We start from the raw sequence: 18,280 nt of genomic DNA, 5'->3' as shown, positions 1-18,280 counted from the left end.
ATTTGTTTCTCTGTATAAAAGCTTTATATCGCTGTGCTCTTTCACCAGGAGATATAGGCAATTCAACAGATCCCTTAACAGTTTGTAATTTGCAGCTGTTAAATCCAAATAAAAATTGGTCTTAACTCAGAGTGCTTTTGTAACACACTTATTACAGTCCTTGAAGAGGAACAGGATATCTCACTGTGCATTCCAGCTATCTTTGTTGTTGTTTTGTTCATTCTTTCATGTCCAGACTTGGAAGTCCTTCAGGAAATGTTAGAAGGTAAAATTTTTAGTTTTGGAACTGTACTGTGTATAACTGAGATCTGTTTTTCTTCATGAATAGAATTCCTCCCTGTAAAGGTGTAAACGAGGAAACACAGAAGGCTCTGGACCGATCTCTTCTTGATTGCACTTTCCGATTACAAGGTAGAAATAACCGCACATGGGTGGCTGAGCTGGTGTTTGCAAACTGTCCACTTAATAGCACTTCATCCAGGGAACAAGGTAAGTTTTATTTAGGAAGAGTGGTGAATTTTGTTTCTTTGTGGTCTACACTGTCTGTTCCAGTAGTTCTCATGTTTTGGTGTTACTGGACAGCTATCTGCTCTTCAAATTTTAATAAACCACAATGCATCTGAATCAAAATTTTGACTGCTGAGTTGATGCACTTTTATTATTAAAATATGCTTCTTGGTCGCTTGCCACAGTTCACTCATAGTCTGTAAACCACAGTTTAGGAACCGCTAGTTTAATCAGTATTTACCACCTCCTAACACTGCAGGACCAACCCGTCATGTTTACCTGACGTATGAAAACCAGTTATCTGAACCAGTTGGAGGTCGCAAAGTTGTCGAGATGTTCCTTAATGACTGGAACAGTATTGCTCGGCTGTATGAATGTGTCCTGGAGTTTGCACGATCCTTACCAGGTACAGAAATCATCTCCTTTTCATTGAAATGATGTGTTTACAGATTACTATGTTTTTCTCACTCTCTTTTCCCTCTCTCTTCGAAGACATACCCAACCACTTGAACGTTTTTTCAGAAGTTCGTATCTACAACTACCGAAAACTTATCCTTTGTTATGGAACTACCAAGGGAAGCTCAGTAAGTAACTCCTAAGCACACTTAAAATGTATGTTTGAAAACAAAATGGGCAGGCTTAGAGCTCTCAGAGTTGCACTACAAAGTATTTCCTTGTATTGCATTATTGTGGAGTTACTACTGAAAAATGTAGAAATGAGTGAGAGTGCCAGATTACTCATTTGCTAGGTTATTAGATGTTCGAAATTTTTGAGAATTTGTATAAGATGCTTCAAAATGCAGGAAGAACAGTTGCGTGCTGCTGATTGATGAAAGCTGGTGTGGCAGTCTTTTTCTGACAAACTTATGGCAAGTGTTGCTACTGGTCACTGTTGTATGCTGGGGTATATGGATATATGTAAGCTGTGTGCTTAACACTGCTTTAGAAGAAAAGACTCTAAAGTTTTAGATGCAGTACTGTGCTTTGAAATGAGATCCTTAATTATTTTGTAACAGTGCTTGTTCCCTTGTTCAGAACTCTAGCTTACTCTTTAGTGTTTGAATTTACATCTTATTAATTACTTGAAATGTGTGCTTGCTCGCACCCTTGCATTAAATGCAAGGTAGAGGAGAAAGCGCGTGAACAGTTATTATACACTGATAATGTATTTTTGTGTGTAACTGATGTGAAGTAGCTGATACACTTGAAATTTGCTTCCTGGAAGGTTTTTGTGATCATGTTCTAAGCTGAATTTTTGAGAGTATTTTTATGTGCATTTTATTGGCACAGCGAATAAGTAGCAAGAGTAGCAGTGTGGATTTTGGAGGTCACTTCCTTACATATTAGCATGTCCAGTTCTTGGGTTTGTGTGCTGTAGCTGAGAAAACCAGACCACTCCAAGCAACTCATTAATCAGTTCTCTGTGGCATGAATCTCTGAAGTTCAATCTTCTCTCTCTCACCTTTGGCAGAAAAAGCTTTTGTTCTTTCTGGTTGACTTGCTAAAATAATTTTCCAGTTTTGTGGTTGCCAACAATCCAGCTAGCTAAATGGATGTTAAAGCTAGCAGCACTTTTTTTCAGAACCTCAACAACTTTTGAGGAGGATGAGTTAGGAATCTGTTGAGGTTTGATTAAAAATGACAGCCAACCAGCTTTCTTGTTATAACTTCGTAATTGTTCTAGTTTCCAAGACCATTTTATGTTCTTGATCTTGCAGATCAGCATTCAGTGGAACTCCATACTCCAGAAGTTCCATATTTCTCTGGGAACTGTTGGCCCAAACTCAGGTTGCAGTAACTGTCACAACACAATTCTGCACCAGCTCCAAGAGATGTTTAATAAAACACCAAATGTGGTGCAGTTGTTACAGGTAACGTTTTAAAAACTTCTCTCGAGAAGTACAAGATAATTAAGAGCTGAATTCTGTTTAAACTGTTGTCTTCAAAATTACTTGTATATTCTATGATTGTTTATAGATCTCACTGGCAGAAGGTGGCTTGGGGAAGATTGTCTCCCCCCGTGCCCGCTTTTCCTTGACCTTTTCTTAAAAGGAAGCTACCTGATCTCTCACTATCTGTTCTCTCTCAGGTTTTGTTTGACACTCAGGCTCCATTAAATGCCATCAACAAACTTCCAACTGTGCCCATGCTGGGTCTGACTCAACGTACCAACACTGCCTATCAGTGTTTCTCAATTCTGCCACAGTCACCTACGCATATCAGGCTGGCTTTCAGGAATATGTACTGCATCGACATCTACTGCCGAAGTCGTGGCGTCGTAGCAATACGTGATGGGGCGTACAGTCTCTTTGACAACAGCAAAATAGTTGAAGGTTTTTACCCTGCGCCTGGATTAAAGGTGACCGTTTCTGTGTTTTCTGGCACGATGTAAATAAATGAACTTCTAACTTGAAGTACAGATCTGATGCGAAGAGCTTTGTGAAGCTTTTTTTGAGCTGCAGTCCCTCCAAAATTCTGAGCACAGAAGGAATTTTCTGATTTATCAGTAGATTTGTTAATTAGTTTGAATTAAAATATTTACTTCAAGAAAACTAGCATCAAGTGTAAGGGGTCTTTTTCTTATCTATGTAAAATAACATAGAGGCTACTTCAGGCATCCTTTTGTTAAAACTTGCTGAAGCTTTGTGACCAGACTACATGTATTCTTCAGGATTGACAATAACTGCTCCTCACAAACTATGTTGTGTGGCAGGACAGTGCACCTATGTTGCAGATGAGGAAATGCTTCGTGTCAGATGATTCTAGATGGAAACTTCTCCTTTAAAATAGTTTCCATCGGTGTGTGGCATGAGCCTGTGGCTTTGCTTCTGAATAAAGTGCTGGCCTGAAAAGTGAATCTGTGCACACTAACAGAATACTTTAGCTGAGGACAGCTTGCACCAGTGCTAGTTATACTGAAATACTGGAAAGTTGCACACATTGTAAAACAGAATAGTTTGCTAATTTTTTCTTCTGACAGTTGCAACTGAACACTTGATTCTGTGGTACTGCATTTACCTGATCCTAAGCATCTCTCTCTTTCACAAATAACGAGTGGAAGGCTAATGGGAAGAAAAAGGGGATTGTAGATACCAGCGGAAGGTATAAGAGAATTAAATTGGGGAGGTAGAGGAGGAAATAATTCAAGATGGTTGGCAAATTCCTCTGAGTACAAGAGAATGCTATGGAGGAGGGGACCTGGGCATTCTTACCCAAACAGAGCAGTTGTAGGTGTGATACAACAGCTCAGTAGGTTCTGGATACTGATAAGTTGTTCTGGAACAGCTAATCTATTTCCAAGTGTAGGCTTTTCCTTTTTTTTTTTTTTTTTTTTTTTTTTGGAAAAAGAAAAATGCTGGTATTTCAATTAAATAGGGATATTTTATGTCAATGAGCAAGGTTTCTTGTTTGGTGGTGATGCAAGACTCCTTTCTAAAAGAAAAAGGCGATTGAAAATCCACTGAGAAGCTCTGTTTATGAATTGATACATTTTGCAAACTATTCATACTGTATAAAATGAATGCCCACTAATATTCAGTTCTAGACACCTGCCTGTTTCTTATGTGTTGTAGCTGATAAAGCTAGTATTACAGCTCAGCAAATACTGTACTTATTTATGTAATAAAATTTAAATGGGGAAATTGCTAACAAAACTGATTTTTCCACAGACATTCCTGAACATGTTTGTTGACAGCAATCAGGATGCACGAAGACGATCTGTAAATGAGGACGATAACCCGCCTTCTCCTATTGGAGGAGACATGATGGATTCTTTGATATCGCAGCTTCAACCCCAGCAGCAACCACAGCAACCACAACAACAGGTACCCTCCAGGCAAAATAAGAAATGTTTATTGTCTTCCACACCTGTAGGTTTTGAAGAACTTATGTTCTAAAAGGATTAGCAGTAAAAAACGGGAAGGGAGACTATAAAACTGCTCTGCTGTGGAATTCCCCTTGCGGCAAAATGTATTAATTTATTTTGCCATTTCTCATTCCAGTGTAAACAGCCCATGGCATATGAACAGCAGCTTTGGAAGGTCACATGAGACTTGCTGCCTTAGAAGCAAAGGACTGAGGGAGGGAAAACGACTGGTTAAGATAAAAGATGGGGAGGGGAGTCAGGAGGCTTTGTTGTTATAGGATGGCAGATAAAAAAGAATGAGGTGCAGAGATATTATATCTTAAGGAAAAACTGCAAAAAGTCACTGAAAAAATAGTGAGCATTGAACAACGTGATAGAGAGAATCAAACCACCATGTTGATGGACCTGTAAGATTTCATACCTGATGACCAAACTCTCATTAGTATTCTTGTGCACATACTTAATTTTAGTTTTAGTACAAAATGATCAAAAATTTTCGTTGTTCTGTGTTGCCAATTTCAGCCATTTGCAAAACAGGCAGGAGCATCGGGAGCTTACCCTCTCACTTCCCCACCCACCTCCTATCACAACACAGTGACACCGTCTCCCTCTATGATGCACACACAGTCACCTGGTAAGAGGCTGAGAGCTTGTGTACTGATCATGTGCTGGAAATGTGCACGCAGCTCTATGTGCGTGGATGTTTTTTTCTGTTATTTGAGCTGTGTTTCACTCCAGGTTAGCCAAGAGAATGCACCTTATATTGTGGAGAAATAGCAAAGCAAAGTCATGCCATGCATGTTTTGGAAAGTACATTTTGAAGCTAAAAAAAGCCTAATTCAATGGAACTGTCATCTTTAGCTGTGTAATATTTGGGACTGTTTTCATTCTTACAGCTTACAACTTGCTCAGACCAAAACCTGTTAATTTTAAATACCTGCTTCTTCAGAAAAGCTTTCAATCACCAAAGCTCTGCTTTCTGCTCACAGCTGTTACAGAGCAACAGCTGAAAAATATTTACATTTGAGGAAGGGCTGGGCAGGGGGGAAATGCCATTCTTCAAGCCAAATATCTTGGAGAGTTTCCTTTGTGTGGTGGATCAATCTGGAAAATATAATGCTCATGTGTGCATAAAATAAAGCCTTTGAGTGCAAAACCAAGTTCTCAGGAATCTTGTTTGCTGTCTCCCTATAAAGGAGATAGCTATAGCAGTTGATTGAAAAAGATATCAGAGAAAAATGGGAAATGCGTATGTTGAATGACGTGATGTCTCTGATTAGGAAATTTGCATGCTGCAAGCTCACCTAGCGGAGCTCTAAGAGCACCATCACCAGCGTCCTTTGGTCCAACTCCCTCACCTTCCTCTCTTGGAATCACAATGGGACAAACAGCTAACTTCGCCAGCCCACATGGTGAGTTCTTTACTGGCAGGTGTATAAGTAGTGGTAGGGAGAGTACATTTGCTTCTTGAAGTCTTCCAGAACAGACCTAAGTTAACTGAGAACTCAAATTGGTGTTTTGTGATTGGCTTAAGTAGGTGTTTTCGTACCTGTGGCTGTAACTCTTAACAGTAGCCAAAAGTAGCTACATGGCACATTGAGATGTTCCTAACATTTTAAAAATTGACTGTCAGTCACTGTTTCATGCTCACTAATGTGGGGAAATTCTGTGTGGTCTTGTAACAGAACAACAGCTGTGGCTTTTAATGAGCATTGTCTCTTGTAAGATTAGGGAATGATTTTTCACTGCCTACATTTCCTGGAAAAATAGCTGGAACAGATTAGAAATTCAAATACTTGCAATTTGAAAACATTGTCAAAGTCTTGCTGGTTTGACATACCTATATCCAAGCAACATGGCTTTCAGTTGCTTCCTTTAAGTCTTTTTGGAAATCTGCCAAAACTATTGTTTGTTGTGATCACAGTGCATTGGAAACCATTCCATAGATCACAATAAATGAACAGTTCAGATTGTAATTTTAGCACACGAGTTTAACTGTCAGAATTAACAAAGTGAGACAGATATACAACAGACTTTTAAGAAGCTTGTTCTGATCAGTCTTTATAGCAGAAATAACAGCAAGATACTGAATAGATGAGGAACAGTCCGGCTGAGGCTTTCATTTGCTAAGGAGCAGTAAAGTCCAGGTCTATAGGCAAGAGCTCTTTTTAGTTTAGACCCCATTATGTACTGAACATGCTGGTTCGCCTTAACCTTCACTTTTATTTTACTTTTTAAAAAATGAAACCAGAAAACCCTTGAATCTGTATCTTGATTTCCTGCCCAAACCCTGCCCCCGCCAATTATGTTTTCTGTATGGTTGTAAAATGTAGTCTGAAAGCTTGCAGACCCTTTCATGCTTTACAGATTTTGGTAAGCCCTTTTTAGATTTCCAGATTAGAAAACCTTGTACTTATTTAAAAAATAGTAACGGTTTTGTAACATCCGTAGGTACCATAGACCCAAGCTCGCCGTATACCATGATGTCACCCAGTCAGCGTGCAGGGAACTGGCCAGGATCTCCCCAGGTCTCTGGTCCATCACCAGCAGCACGGATGCCTGGAATGTCACCAGCCAACCCTTCCCTTCATTCACCTGTCCCAGATGCCTCTCATTCCCCACGGGCTGGAACAAGTAGGCTTCTTTGTCGGTGTTATGACTGTGAAACACTCATGTTTAACATTTCTAGTTCTGTGCCTTTTGGTAGTTTTGTGTATCAGCCTTAACAGTCATTACTGCCCTGTGTAGTAAAGTACCTAATGAAATGAAGCCTTTATTCTGCCCTAGTTAAAATCTTCTATAAAAAATTGGAAAACAAGTTAGATCATACAGCATAAACATCATCAAGATTGATACCTCTTGTTGCACTGCAGAAATTAGTCTTAAGCTATGGAGCTCTATGAGAGAAAATTCTTCAGAATGAAAGCAATGACAGGCACATTTGCCTACACAAATAACTAACTTTTTGCATCACAGAGTTGTAATGCTGCTCTTGCATGATTGATTTAGCCATCTTTGCATCTCATTGAGTTCGTTATACAAAGCTGCTGTCTGCTCGTGTGCTGCAAAAAGAGAAGAGAGTAGGATTTTAATGTTACTGAGAGTCTTTGCACAGGTGGAGGGTCAAAATTCTAATTCTTTGACTTTGTCTGTCTGCCTGTCACTAGGCAGCCAAATTTCTTAAATAAGAAGAATTAGCTTTGGCCCAGAGAACTCATTGCTTGTATAGTGACAACAAATAAAGTGAACACATCTTATGTTTCTGCTTAAATCCTTCCTTACTGCAAGTACTTCTTCCATATCAATAGGTTCCCAAGCGATGCCGACTAGCATGCCTCCACCTCGTAAACTACCTCAGCGCTCTTGGGCTGCATCCATACCTACAATCCTCACCCACAGTGCCTTGAATATTCTGCTGTTGCCCTCTCCTACCCCTGGCCTTGTGCCGGGACTAGCTGGCAGCTATCTTTGCTCCCCTCTTGAGCGATTCCTTGGATCAGTTATTATGAGGAGGCATCTTCAGAGGATCATACAACAAGAAACGGTATGGTTTATGTTGTTTAATGTTGACCTGCAAGTATGACTTCACAACTATTCTTCTTCATGCTTCTGTACCACGTCTCTCAAATCAGGCACAAACTGAAGTGCTTCAAATATAAGAACTATAATAGAATAGCCACAGGGTTACTATGGATGCCACTACTTGGCAAGGAGCGTTCAAGAAATTAGTTACTAGCTGACAATAACTGAACTACTCAGTCATGAATGTTGCTTTAGGGTTTGCGACAGACAGTGTGTGCCTCTTCACTTCTTTGGCATTGATTCAGTGACTGAGAAATAAGCCAAATGTTGCATAAGCTTCATTCTCAAGGCAAGTTTACCTGTCTACAAACATTGCGTGCTTTCTTTCTGGAAAGAGGGCAGATTAACCACTACAGTCTTGGGAGTGAATGTGTGTGTGTGTGTTCATGCTATTTAGTGAATGATTGACTGAATGTGATACTTCTTTTTATGCAGCTACAGTTAATAAACTCCAATGAACCAGGTGTAATTATGTTTAAGACGGAGGCACTGAAGTGCAGAGTTGCTCTCAATCCCAAAACCAACCAGACCTTACAGCTGAAAGTAACACCTGAAAATACAGGACAGTGGAAATCAGAAGAGTTACAGGTTTTGGAGAAGTTCTTTGAGACAAGGGTATGTACTCAGATCAGTAATGCTTACATTTTTGTGCATTGCTTTTAATCTCTGGTGGTGTTGTGAGTGGTAACTGCTGACTGTCATTGGCCTGTGCAAGGACTGCAAAATATAAAATTAACACCTATGCATGTTGGTTACCATATTAAATTACATAGTTATTAGCTAAGTAGGCAGTACTAAATAATGTCTTTTTTTAGGTTGCAGGACCACCTTTTAAAGCAAACACCCTTATAGCCTTCACGAAATTACTAGGGGCTCCAACACACATCCTCAGGGACTGTGTCCACATCATGAAACTTGAGTTGGTAAGTTAACCGTTTTATTTGGTTCACCCAACTTTGGTTATTATGTTTTTTAAGAAAGGTACTGTATCTTTATCTATAAACACTTAAATTGCTCTAAATTTATATAAGTTCTGTGGTGTTAATACAGAAGATTTCATTTTACTGCTAGTTCTCCTGGAAACTCTCAAAATTTCTCCTTTAAACTGATGATTTTGAGAAACTGCAGGCACATTGCTGCACTATAGGCACATGCATGGGCTGGCTTGAATCATTCCGATTGTGTTCTTGTTTATCCTATGCTCAATTCTTTCAGAGTTATTTTGACTTATGCTAAACTAGGCAACATCTGCAGGTTAGCTAGGGAGGTACATGCTACTTTTTAATGCTTCCCTACTTCATATCCGTGTATGTCACTGACATGAGACCTTTGCTGCTCTTTCTCTGTGCTGCTCTTTCTAAACAGTTCCCTGATCAGGCAAGTCAGCTGAAATGGAATGTGCAGTTTTGTTTAACAATTCCTCCCAGTGCACCACCAATTGCGCCTCCAGGAACACCTGCTGTTGTGCTGAAATCCAAAATGTTGTTTTTTGTAAGTAGAGCTATCTGTTTTAAAATTTTGTGGGCTGCATGTCTTTGAAATAATCACAAGTTAGTAGCAAAACATAAGCAGGCTGTATCTGACAACTGTAATAGCTAAAACTGTTCTGCTGTTTGGAAGCCTAGATTTGCGTTCATCTCTTTTGTAATGAGTTCAGTTAGTATTCCTGTTCTCCCTCCTATAAAAGCCCAGCAGCTCTTCATGTTTTGTGTTCTTGGAGAGAAGTTGCCAATATATAAATTCAGTTCCCTCTGGGCTGCGGATATCTTCAGATGCTCACCCTCTGGGTCTTTTGTTCTTCTTTGAGGCACTAACCACCTAGAGTAAGTGATACACACATTAGTGGTGCTGGGAAGGGACAGCAGGAATGAGATGTTTAGAACAAATCTATATTAGTGTCTTCCCTGAGGCAATGGTTGCTGTAGGGTGCTTTTGAGAAGAAAATAGTCTACACCTGATTGATAACTTCTCTGTTACAGAATTGATGTGTGAAAACTGAGGGGGTGGAAGTTCATGCTGTCTGTAGGCCTAGAATGTTTATCTGAAGTTGCGCTGCAGTACATGGTCTTTCAATTTAACACACTTTTTGTTTCTCACAGCTCCAGCTAACACAGAAAACAACAGTTCCACAGGAAGCTGTTAGTATTATTGTCCCAATTATTTATGATATGGCTTCAGGTACAACGCAACAGGCTGACATTCCCAGGCAGCAGAACTCTTCTGTTGCTGCTCCAATGATGGTTAGCAATATTCTAAAGAGGTTTGCTGAACTGAATTCATCACGACCAGGTACTGTACATGTCCAGTAGATATATTCTCTTCACCCAGACATCTGTGACAAATCTCCAGTGTAAAACTAAACCTCTCTTAAGTCTGAATTCTTCTCGGTTTCTATCATATGTCTTTAGTGATTACAAACTCCTGATGCAACAGGCAATACATAAGTTAATAGCAAGTACTGGCAACGCAGCAGAAGGTTATACTGATGATTCAGGCTGGATTTTGCTGTTCTGCCCAAGTGATAGAATGCACCTCTTGTTGGCCCAGCTCTTGCTGTACAGTAGGAGTCATACTTTTTAACAAATGGGCCCAAAATGAGTCACAAGAAATATGCTATGGTCAAGTGTCAGTTTTCATGGTTAATTATTAATTTATTGAGCTTAACAGTAGAATATGAAGGGATGTTAAAATAGTTATCAGAACTTGTCCACGTGCTGTGAATGATTAAAAAGTAGTTGGAGCGATTGTATACTCCTTTGTCGGTGTGTACACTAACAGAGGCGCATGCAGTTGTGTCCACCAAACGTGCTGTGAAGTGTTTGATCTAAATAGGTTGTTCTGAATGTTCATTGGCCTGTAGGTAGTGTGCTGTGAGTGATGGTGTGCTTTGCTTTCCCTCTTGTTTGTCATGCTTTTTAATTATCTTTTTTTAATATCTGAAACATTAAACAATGGTGGCAGGTTCTTTGGGCAGCATGTTGTCTGTAAGCAATGGTGTGGGGTCCTAATACATAGATGGCTCGTAGGAACAATACCTTTCAGTTCTGCTGTAGTGACATGCTGAAGAACAAAGCCTTTTTTCAATAACCCAGTGAATAGATTGAAGTTGCGAATCTGGAAGTTGAATTCTACTTCTATTCTGTGTAATTATTCATTGTTACGCAGTAATTTTAACTATGCTTGATGGTTTATTTCGATTGCTAGAACATGAGCAATGTTTATCTTAAATTGGTGTGGACACACATACGTTTCTGAAAATGGTGAGATTTAAATTAACATGCATTTTCTGTTTTACATATAGTAATAGCATAGGTAAATAGGAGAGAGAGAATAGCCTTGAAGGCATGTGGGGTAACCTGTAAGAGTTCTGTATGTGGTACAGAACTGTTGTTTGTGTAGCACTTCTCTTTCAAGATATGTTAACTAAGCTCCAGGTGTTTCTTTTGGAAGATGCTTCCCCATTGAGTTCCCCTATTGTGGGGAAGGGTAAATAATTTGTTTTGCTGTTTGTTATTGCACTAAGTTATGTTTTAAGGTAAAAGAGCTGCAGCATAGAGAGTAATTGTCAAAGCTGCTTTTGAGTACCCCAGGTGAGGTGTCTTCTGATGATCGTTAGATAGATCAGGATAGACAATTTTTGTTTGTCACACGAGTTTTGATGTAGTTTCAGAGTGTGGTACAAGAAGCAGAGTAGAGACGGGGGGGAAAAAGTGTATAAAAAGAGCTTGTAGCCCCAAGCAGGACCTTATCCAGGCAAGGAAGAGTGTACCTAGCTGAGCAGAAGACATTTCTAGTAGTCTTTCCTCTGACTTCTGAAATAAAGCTTGAGTCTGTCTGGATTTATTTATCTATTTATTTATCTATTTATTTATTTATTTATTTACACCACCAGCTGAAGTAGGATCTTCCCTGAGGACACTTGAAATGCAATTTCCTGTGTTCTTACTGTCAAAATGTATGTTGTTATATCTGATAAAAGAGAACAAGATACCTTCTTTGCCTTTGAAAGGTGATAGCAGAGCCAACAGATCAAAGTAGATAGTTGGGAGACTTCTTTTACAACAGGAGTACATGGGAGATCCCAGATGCATATCCTTTCTCTCCTGATGCTATTGTGCTGTTCCCAGGATTTTCCTACCTGTGTTAGCTCTTCTGCTGCACTAATTGAAATTTGCTTGGTTAAGTGAATTTTTCACTGTTTCAGCCAGAAAGGACCAGGGCTTCCCATCATGCACGTATGATATTACTGGCACTTTCATTGTAACCCGTAATCAGTGTTGCCCGGTTTTGGCTGTATCTTTTTTTACCTTTCTCTCCTTGTGAGAAAGTATTTTGTATCCAGCTTAATTTTCCTCTTAATAAAATGGTAGTGCCTGAAAAGTAAGTTCTTTTGGAAGAGTTTTCTTTTCTGATCTGTGGGCAGTTTAATAGTAAAATGTTGACTCATTGTGAGTATGCTGTCTTTCTGAGATCACTTCACCTGTGCCTCCATGGGAAAAAATATTTTATTTGGGGAAATAATTGTAGGAACTGAGGTGGAATCAAGCCCTGGAATAATAGGGTTAAACTTGAGCTGTAAGTCTGCAACCTGTATTATGTAGTGGACATCAATCTGGTAAGGAAATGAAAGTCCCTACAGACACTGGAGGTGACCCCTAGAGAGGAGCTCGAGTGACTCATGATATTTCTTAAAGCACTTCATGACTAAGCATTTTTCAATGTCTGATTTTCAGTGATGCAGTGAATGGTATTTAGCCCAGAGTTGTAGCTTTGATATGATAATGACTTGCCCAAAATAATCTCAAGAATCCCTAGTTTGGCAGTTAGGATTGATGCATCCCAACAGGCTCTACTCAGATCTCTTTGCTCACACTGTTGCTCCTTCAGCAACTAAATTCAGTGTCTTCTAATTGATGTTTCTTGAAATACACAGGAAAAATTCAGCCCACAGTGACCAGGGTATGACAATGGCTATTAACTGTATTCTCTCATCAGGAAACAGCAAATGAAAGTCACAGCTGCCTAACACTTCACCTTTTGTTGTTCTAATTAAACCTTTTTGATGCTATTGGTTTTAACTTTTTTTAAGCTATTTCTGAATATGTGTGTGTGTTTTTATAAAAAAATTCTGGTATTCAAATCTTGAGATGGCTGTGGCTGGTTTTTTCTCTGTGTATCAGATCTCAGCTGGTTGAAATAAAAGTCCATTTGCTCTGTATTTTATTTTGCATTTTAGATGTCAAGGGCAGAGCCAGAGCAATTTGGTTGGAAGAAACAGATTTAACCCAGTGTTGGAATTAGAAATGTTTCCAGAACTAGACTTAGGACAGAAAACATCTTCCAGCTGTTTCAGACATGAGTCTTTTGAAATGTTTAGTTTCTGATTTTAATTAATACAGATAGAACTTGAAAAAGTTGGGGTTTTTTCTCTGTAAGATATAGTGCTTTTAATTAATAACATACAGAAAAATTCAGATTGCAGTGCCACGTATGATAAATTCTCGTATAGATTCAACATGACGTTCAAAAGGAATTAAACATTAAGAGCCTCTTGCAATGTCACGGCCCACAAGAGCTGTCCTGCTGGGAAAGCCCGAGTTACTTCAGTATAAAATAAGTTGCAAATCCCAACGTCCTTGGAGGTCACTGGGATTTGCGGGTGGCGGTCACCGTGCGTACGGTCAGCCCGTGCCTGTCCGGGGTCGCCAGCGCGGTCGGAGCCAGTGTTGGGCGCTGCTTGGGGAGGTGGTTGGCGTGAGGGCCTGTCGGGGAGCGATGCTAACCTGTCTCTTTTCCCTGTTCCAGGTGAATGCACAATATTTGCAGCCGTTCGTGATTTGATGGTTAATCTTACGCTGCCCCCTGGTGGGCGTCCCTAGACACTTTTAAAAGAAGGCTGAAAGTGAGACAAAACAGAAAAAAAAATTATAAAGCCTTCAATTAAAAGAGGACGTTTTAATTTTACGTTTTTTAAGAGCTAACTATAATAAACTGGCAAACTTTCAGGGATGCACTTTCATCAAATGAGTATCACCACGACTTTTGTATAGTGCTGTTGTATAGTGTGTTTTAACGGGAGACACTTCAGACTAGGTAACAGATTGAAGTATCAGCTTGCTGGTAATAGATTTAATATTCTGTTTTATACTATAAAGATTATGAAAATGCCAAACTTGTTTGTTTTTCTGTTTTTCTTATGTTTTGGTGTAATAGTCTTTTTTTAAGGCAGGTCTGTCATTTTTGAATACTGTAAAACTGTGACAAACTTTATATTGAAGCTGTATTTTAATATGACTGCTTTGAATCCTTAGACAATTTATTTGGGCTTGTTGTAAACATGTCCCCAAAAAGCAATATTTAATAAACTGTATTAAAAAAATCTTAACCTGGGTGTTGTATAATCTTAAATATTATTCCTCTCCACTGTAGCCACTGGCCAAATCTCTTGTATTCACACTTACTTGGCTTTGTCTGTATGCGACCTTGTTTCCACACACACACCCGCACACACATGCGTGCATGTGCTGCTAATTTAAGAAAAAAAACAAAAAAAACCAAACAAACAAAAACCACAAAAAGCAACCAGTCAACCAAACAAAAATGTTGTGGTTGTTCCTGTGTTTTGGGGTTTTTTTTAATTTATTCTGCGGGTTTGATTTGTTCCAAGTCGTAGGAAACCGGAGTTTGTTCACTTTCCTCATTGTGTAAATAACCAGTAATTACTTAAAATGATGCTTCATTTCTTATGGTCATAAAGAACTACATCTGTTCTGTCCCAAAAGCAAAGTTTAGTGGAAGAAGGCACCTTTTTTCATCCGTCATGGAGTTCGTAGTTAGAGACACCTCTGTAACTCAGTTGGAAGGATTTTTCTATTTCTGTCTTTTAACAACTTAACAGATGTTTTAAAATTGAGAGGTGACATGAGTATGTCTGAAAAAGACTGGCTATTTTGCTGGCTACTAGTCTGGATTCAAGGTCTGAGTATTCCCATGCCTAAAAGAAGCTTTATATTCATTGTGCTCGGGGGCAGGCGAGTGCTGGTGGCAAAGCCTCCCCCACCGTGAGAGCTGCAGCACTTGAAGGTAAAAGCTGGGGTGGGAAGGAGGAAGGTCTCTCCCTGCGGGGCAGAGAAAACAAAATACATGAACTAGTGACAGATGGTTATGAACTGACATTCCCAATCTGAGATTATGGGAAGATCGAATTTTATTTTGTACTATGCACATCACTCCTCTTACCACCCACCATGTCCTAAGCCTCTCCTAAATACTTAAATTCTTAGGGAAAATGCTACTAGTGAAAGGAGGCATTTCCCACTGACCAGTGACACTTGTTCCTTTCAAATAAATGACTGTATTCACAAGTGCAGTTTTAAATTTCGTTTTTCATGTGTTCAGTCTTGTTTTCTGGTAGCCAGATGTCACATCCACCTGCTGCATTGGTGCTATTTGTAGATTTTCATCGTTGCAGAAGATTTGGTTGTCCATTTATTTCATTAAAAGTGCTGCAGTGACTCCACACCCTACAGAATCCTTGGATTGTTTCTGCTAAACCTGCCTGTGGGACAAGCATGAGAGAAATTGAATTACACGAAAAGAAAAAAGAAAAGAGAAAAGGCCGTTCTGAACCGATCCACAGATCTGTCATAGCAATGTTAGCCAGCATCAAATGGGAACACAACTTTTCAACTATCCAAAAAGCCATCCCAAATGACTGCAATAGACTTTCTGGCTCTCCAGATAACAAATACTGACCGTGTTAAAGGTTTTCTTAATACAGAAAAGAGGGGAAGAGGCTTTTTTGAGCCCTGCAAAAATCAAGGTGAGGGTTTGGGGGATTTTTTTACTTGAAACTAAGTTTAAATTACTTGCTCTCCTCACACATTTGAGCGTCCTGCAGGTTACCTTTGAGACTGTTTGAGTTTACAAAGATTGCAGAAAACAAGTTCTAATTTTAAGTAGCTGAGATAAAACAAAGCTCCATAAAACTATTAGGTTGGTGCAAAAGGGATTGTGGTTTTTGCATTGTTGACATTTGCTGTTTGATATTGGAGTACATTCTGAAGTAAATGTGGTTACGTTATACATCATCTTAATGCGCTGCACTTGCTTGATTTTTTTTTTTTTTTTTTTTTTTTTTTTTTTTTTGCTACTGACTTATTACTTGCTGCTTATATTTATTTTAGACTATGGAAATTATGTTAGACAAAAACCAAATCTGAGTATGTATCTGGCTCAAGAAGTTTTGCAAAAGAGAGCCTTGAAGATGAGGAGCGTAGCAGCCAGTCATCAGGAGTTGACGATGACCAAGTGAGAGCAATCGTCAAAGCTGAGCCTCTTACAACTACACAAGAAATTGCTGAAGAACTCAACATCGACCATTATATGGTTGTTCAGCATTTGAAGCAAATTAGGTGAAAAAGCTCAGTAAGTGAGGGCCTCGTGAGCTGACCGAAAATTTTTAAAAATGTTGTTTTGAAGTGTCACCTTCTCTTCTAATTCTACGCAACAGCAACAAACCATTTTTTGATTGGATTATGATGTGGGATAAGTGGATTCTATATGACAAGCGGCGATGACCAGCTCAGCAGCTGGACCGAGAAGAACCTCCAAGGCACTTCCCAAAGCCCAGCTTGCACCAAAAAAAGGTCACGGTCACTGTTTGCTGGTCTGCTGCCAGTCTGATCTACTACTGCTTTCTGAATCCTGGTACAACCATTACATCTGAGAAGTCTGCTCAGCAAATCAATGACATGCACCAAAAACTGCAACGCCTGCAGCTGCCATCAGTCAATAGAAAGGGTCCGATTCTTCTCCATGACAATGCCTGACCATGCGTCCCACAAACAACACTCCAAAAGTTGAACACATTGCGCTACGAAGTTTTGCCTCATGCGCTGTATTCACCTGACCTCTTGTCAACAGACTACCACTTCTTCAAGCATCTTCACAACTTTTTGTAGGGAAAACGCTTCCACAACCAGCAGGATGCAGAAAATGCTTTCCAAGAATTCATCAGATCCTGAAGGTCAGATTTTTAGGCTACAGGAAGAAACAAACTTGTTTCTCGTTGGCAAAACTGTGTTGATTGTAACGTTTCTTATTTTGACAAATAAAGATGGATGTGAGCCTAGTTGTAAAGATTTAAAATGGAAGGTCCAAAACAGCCCTTACTTTTGCACCAACCAAATAGTAGTTGGAAGCCAGGCAAGATCTCCTCCTCTGATGAGGTCTGTCTGTCAAGGCACGGGAGTTGCTCTCCTGAGGCTGGTGGCTTAGAACAGGAGGGCCCAGAAGAGAGTTTCCCAAGTGCTCTGGGTTAGGACCCTGGTGCTGGAGTGGTGAGCATCTTCAGAATGGGAGGAGGCTGGTGAGAGAAGAGATGGCCAGGGTGCATGTGTGCAATGGAAGAAGAGAGGGAAAAACACGATCTGGTCCAACACTGTGAATTGCAAGAGCGTTGCTCTTTTGGAGGACATTGCTCCTGAAACAGCCCAACTGAAGCGTGATCCTGACTGCTGTTCTTGCTCATGCTTCCACCATGATTGCCTTGATGTGGTCCAGATTCTTAACAAGTGATTTTTTTAGGCTTTATTGATCTCCCCATCTGCTCAGCACTGATGGGAACATGATGCTATCTGGGGCTAAAGGGAGGAAGTGGGTGAAAGGGTGCAGAGTGTCCCACGTTTCAGTCCAGTTTCTGTATTTTGAACCAAGGCTGGAAAGAACCAAGCCTTCCAGTGTTTTCCAGAAAAGCCTGGGCTGCCCCTGCCCTGTGCCCTGCCCCCTGCCCCCGCTGGCTGACAGTGCTGGGTGTCCCTGGCCCTACTGACTTGTGGCTCAGCCTGGGCCGTGCCCCCTCTGGCCTCGTGGCTCCGTGGCTCCCTAGGTGCGGGCCTTGTGCTGTTCTGGGGCTCAGACATTTGCATGTCATTGCATTGCATTGCATTGCATTCCTCTTCCTGAACACTGAGAGGCTTGGGGCCGTGACAGCTCCCTGCGGAGCCGGCGCCACTGCTGCACCACCCTCTGCCTCAAGAACCTTCTCCTCATGTCCAGCCTCGATGGCTGATCTCACACGAGACCCACCCCAGCAGCCCACTCAGCCCCTTCCCTGGCCCCTCACGCACCCCCTCCCCGCAAAGCCCCTCTGCCAACAGCCCTTTCTGGCCTCCCAGCCACCTGCAACACGGCTCCCCCCCTCCCCGCACATTCCCCGCAGCCTCACATCCTTTCGCCCAGCACGACGGGCCTCAACCGACGCCACCTCCACACCCGTTCCCTCGCCCGCCGCCAGCCCCGGCGCGGCCGTTACCGCGGCAACGC

The 18,280-nt window shown here is 40.6% G+C and overlaps 1 protein-coding gene across 2 annotated transcripts in view; it reads left to right on the top strand.

Moving 5' to 3' along the window:
* The window catches only part of MED14 (mediator complex subunit 14), a 39,715-nt gene extending 25,444 nt beyond the window's left edge, over positions 1-14,271 (top strand). For both annotated transcript variants that reach the window (XM_065646182.1, XM_065646174.1), the window contains 15 exons: positions 329-489; positions 767-913; positions 1,000-1,091; positions 2,226-2,378; positions 2,597-2,866; positions 4,176-4,331; positions 4,895-5,006; positions 5,653-5,784; positions 6,824-7,006; positions 7,681-7,916; positions 8,390-8,569; positions 8,770-8,877; positions 9,320-9,445; positions 10,054-10,243; positions 13,760-14,271. In XM_065646182.1, coding sequence (XP_065502254.1) covers positions 329-489; positions 767-913; positions 1,000-1,091; positions 2,226-2,378; positions 2,597-2,866; positions 4,176-4,331; positions 4,895-5,006; positions 5,653-5,784; positions 6,824-7,006; positions 7,681-7,916; positions 8,390-8,569; positions 8,770-8,877; positions 9,320-9,445; positions 10,054-10,243; positions 13,760-13,833 — 2,320 coding nt within the window. In that variant the 3' untranslated portion in view covers positions 13,834-14,271. The remainder of the gene's footprint in view (positions 1-328; positions 490-766; positions 914-999; positions 1,092-2,225; positions 2,379-2,596; positions 2,867-4,175; positions 4,332-4,894; positions 5,007-5,652; positions 5,785-6,823; positions 7,007-7,680; positions 7,917-8,389; positions 8,570-8,769; positions 8,878-9,319; positions 9,446-10,053; positions 10,244-13,759) is intronic.
* The last annotated feature ends 4,009 nt before the right edge of the window (positions 14,272-18,280 follow it).

The sequence above is a fragment of the Caloenas nicobarica genome, chromosome 1 (assembly GCF_036013445.1).
Source record: "Caloenas nicobarica isolate bCalNic1 chromosome 1, bCalNic1.hap1, whole genome shotgun sequence".
Lineage (NCBI taxonomy): Eukaryota > Metazoa > Chordata > Aves > Columbiformes > Columbidae > Caloenas > Caloenas nicobarica.
This window is presented reverse-complemented; position numbering and strand designations above follow the sequence as displayed.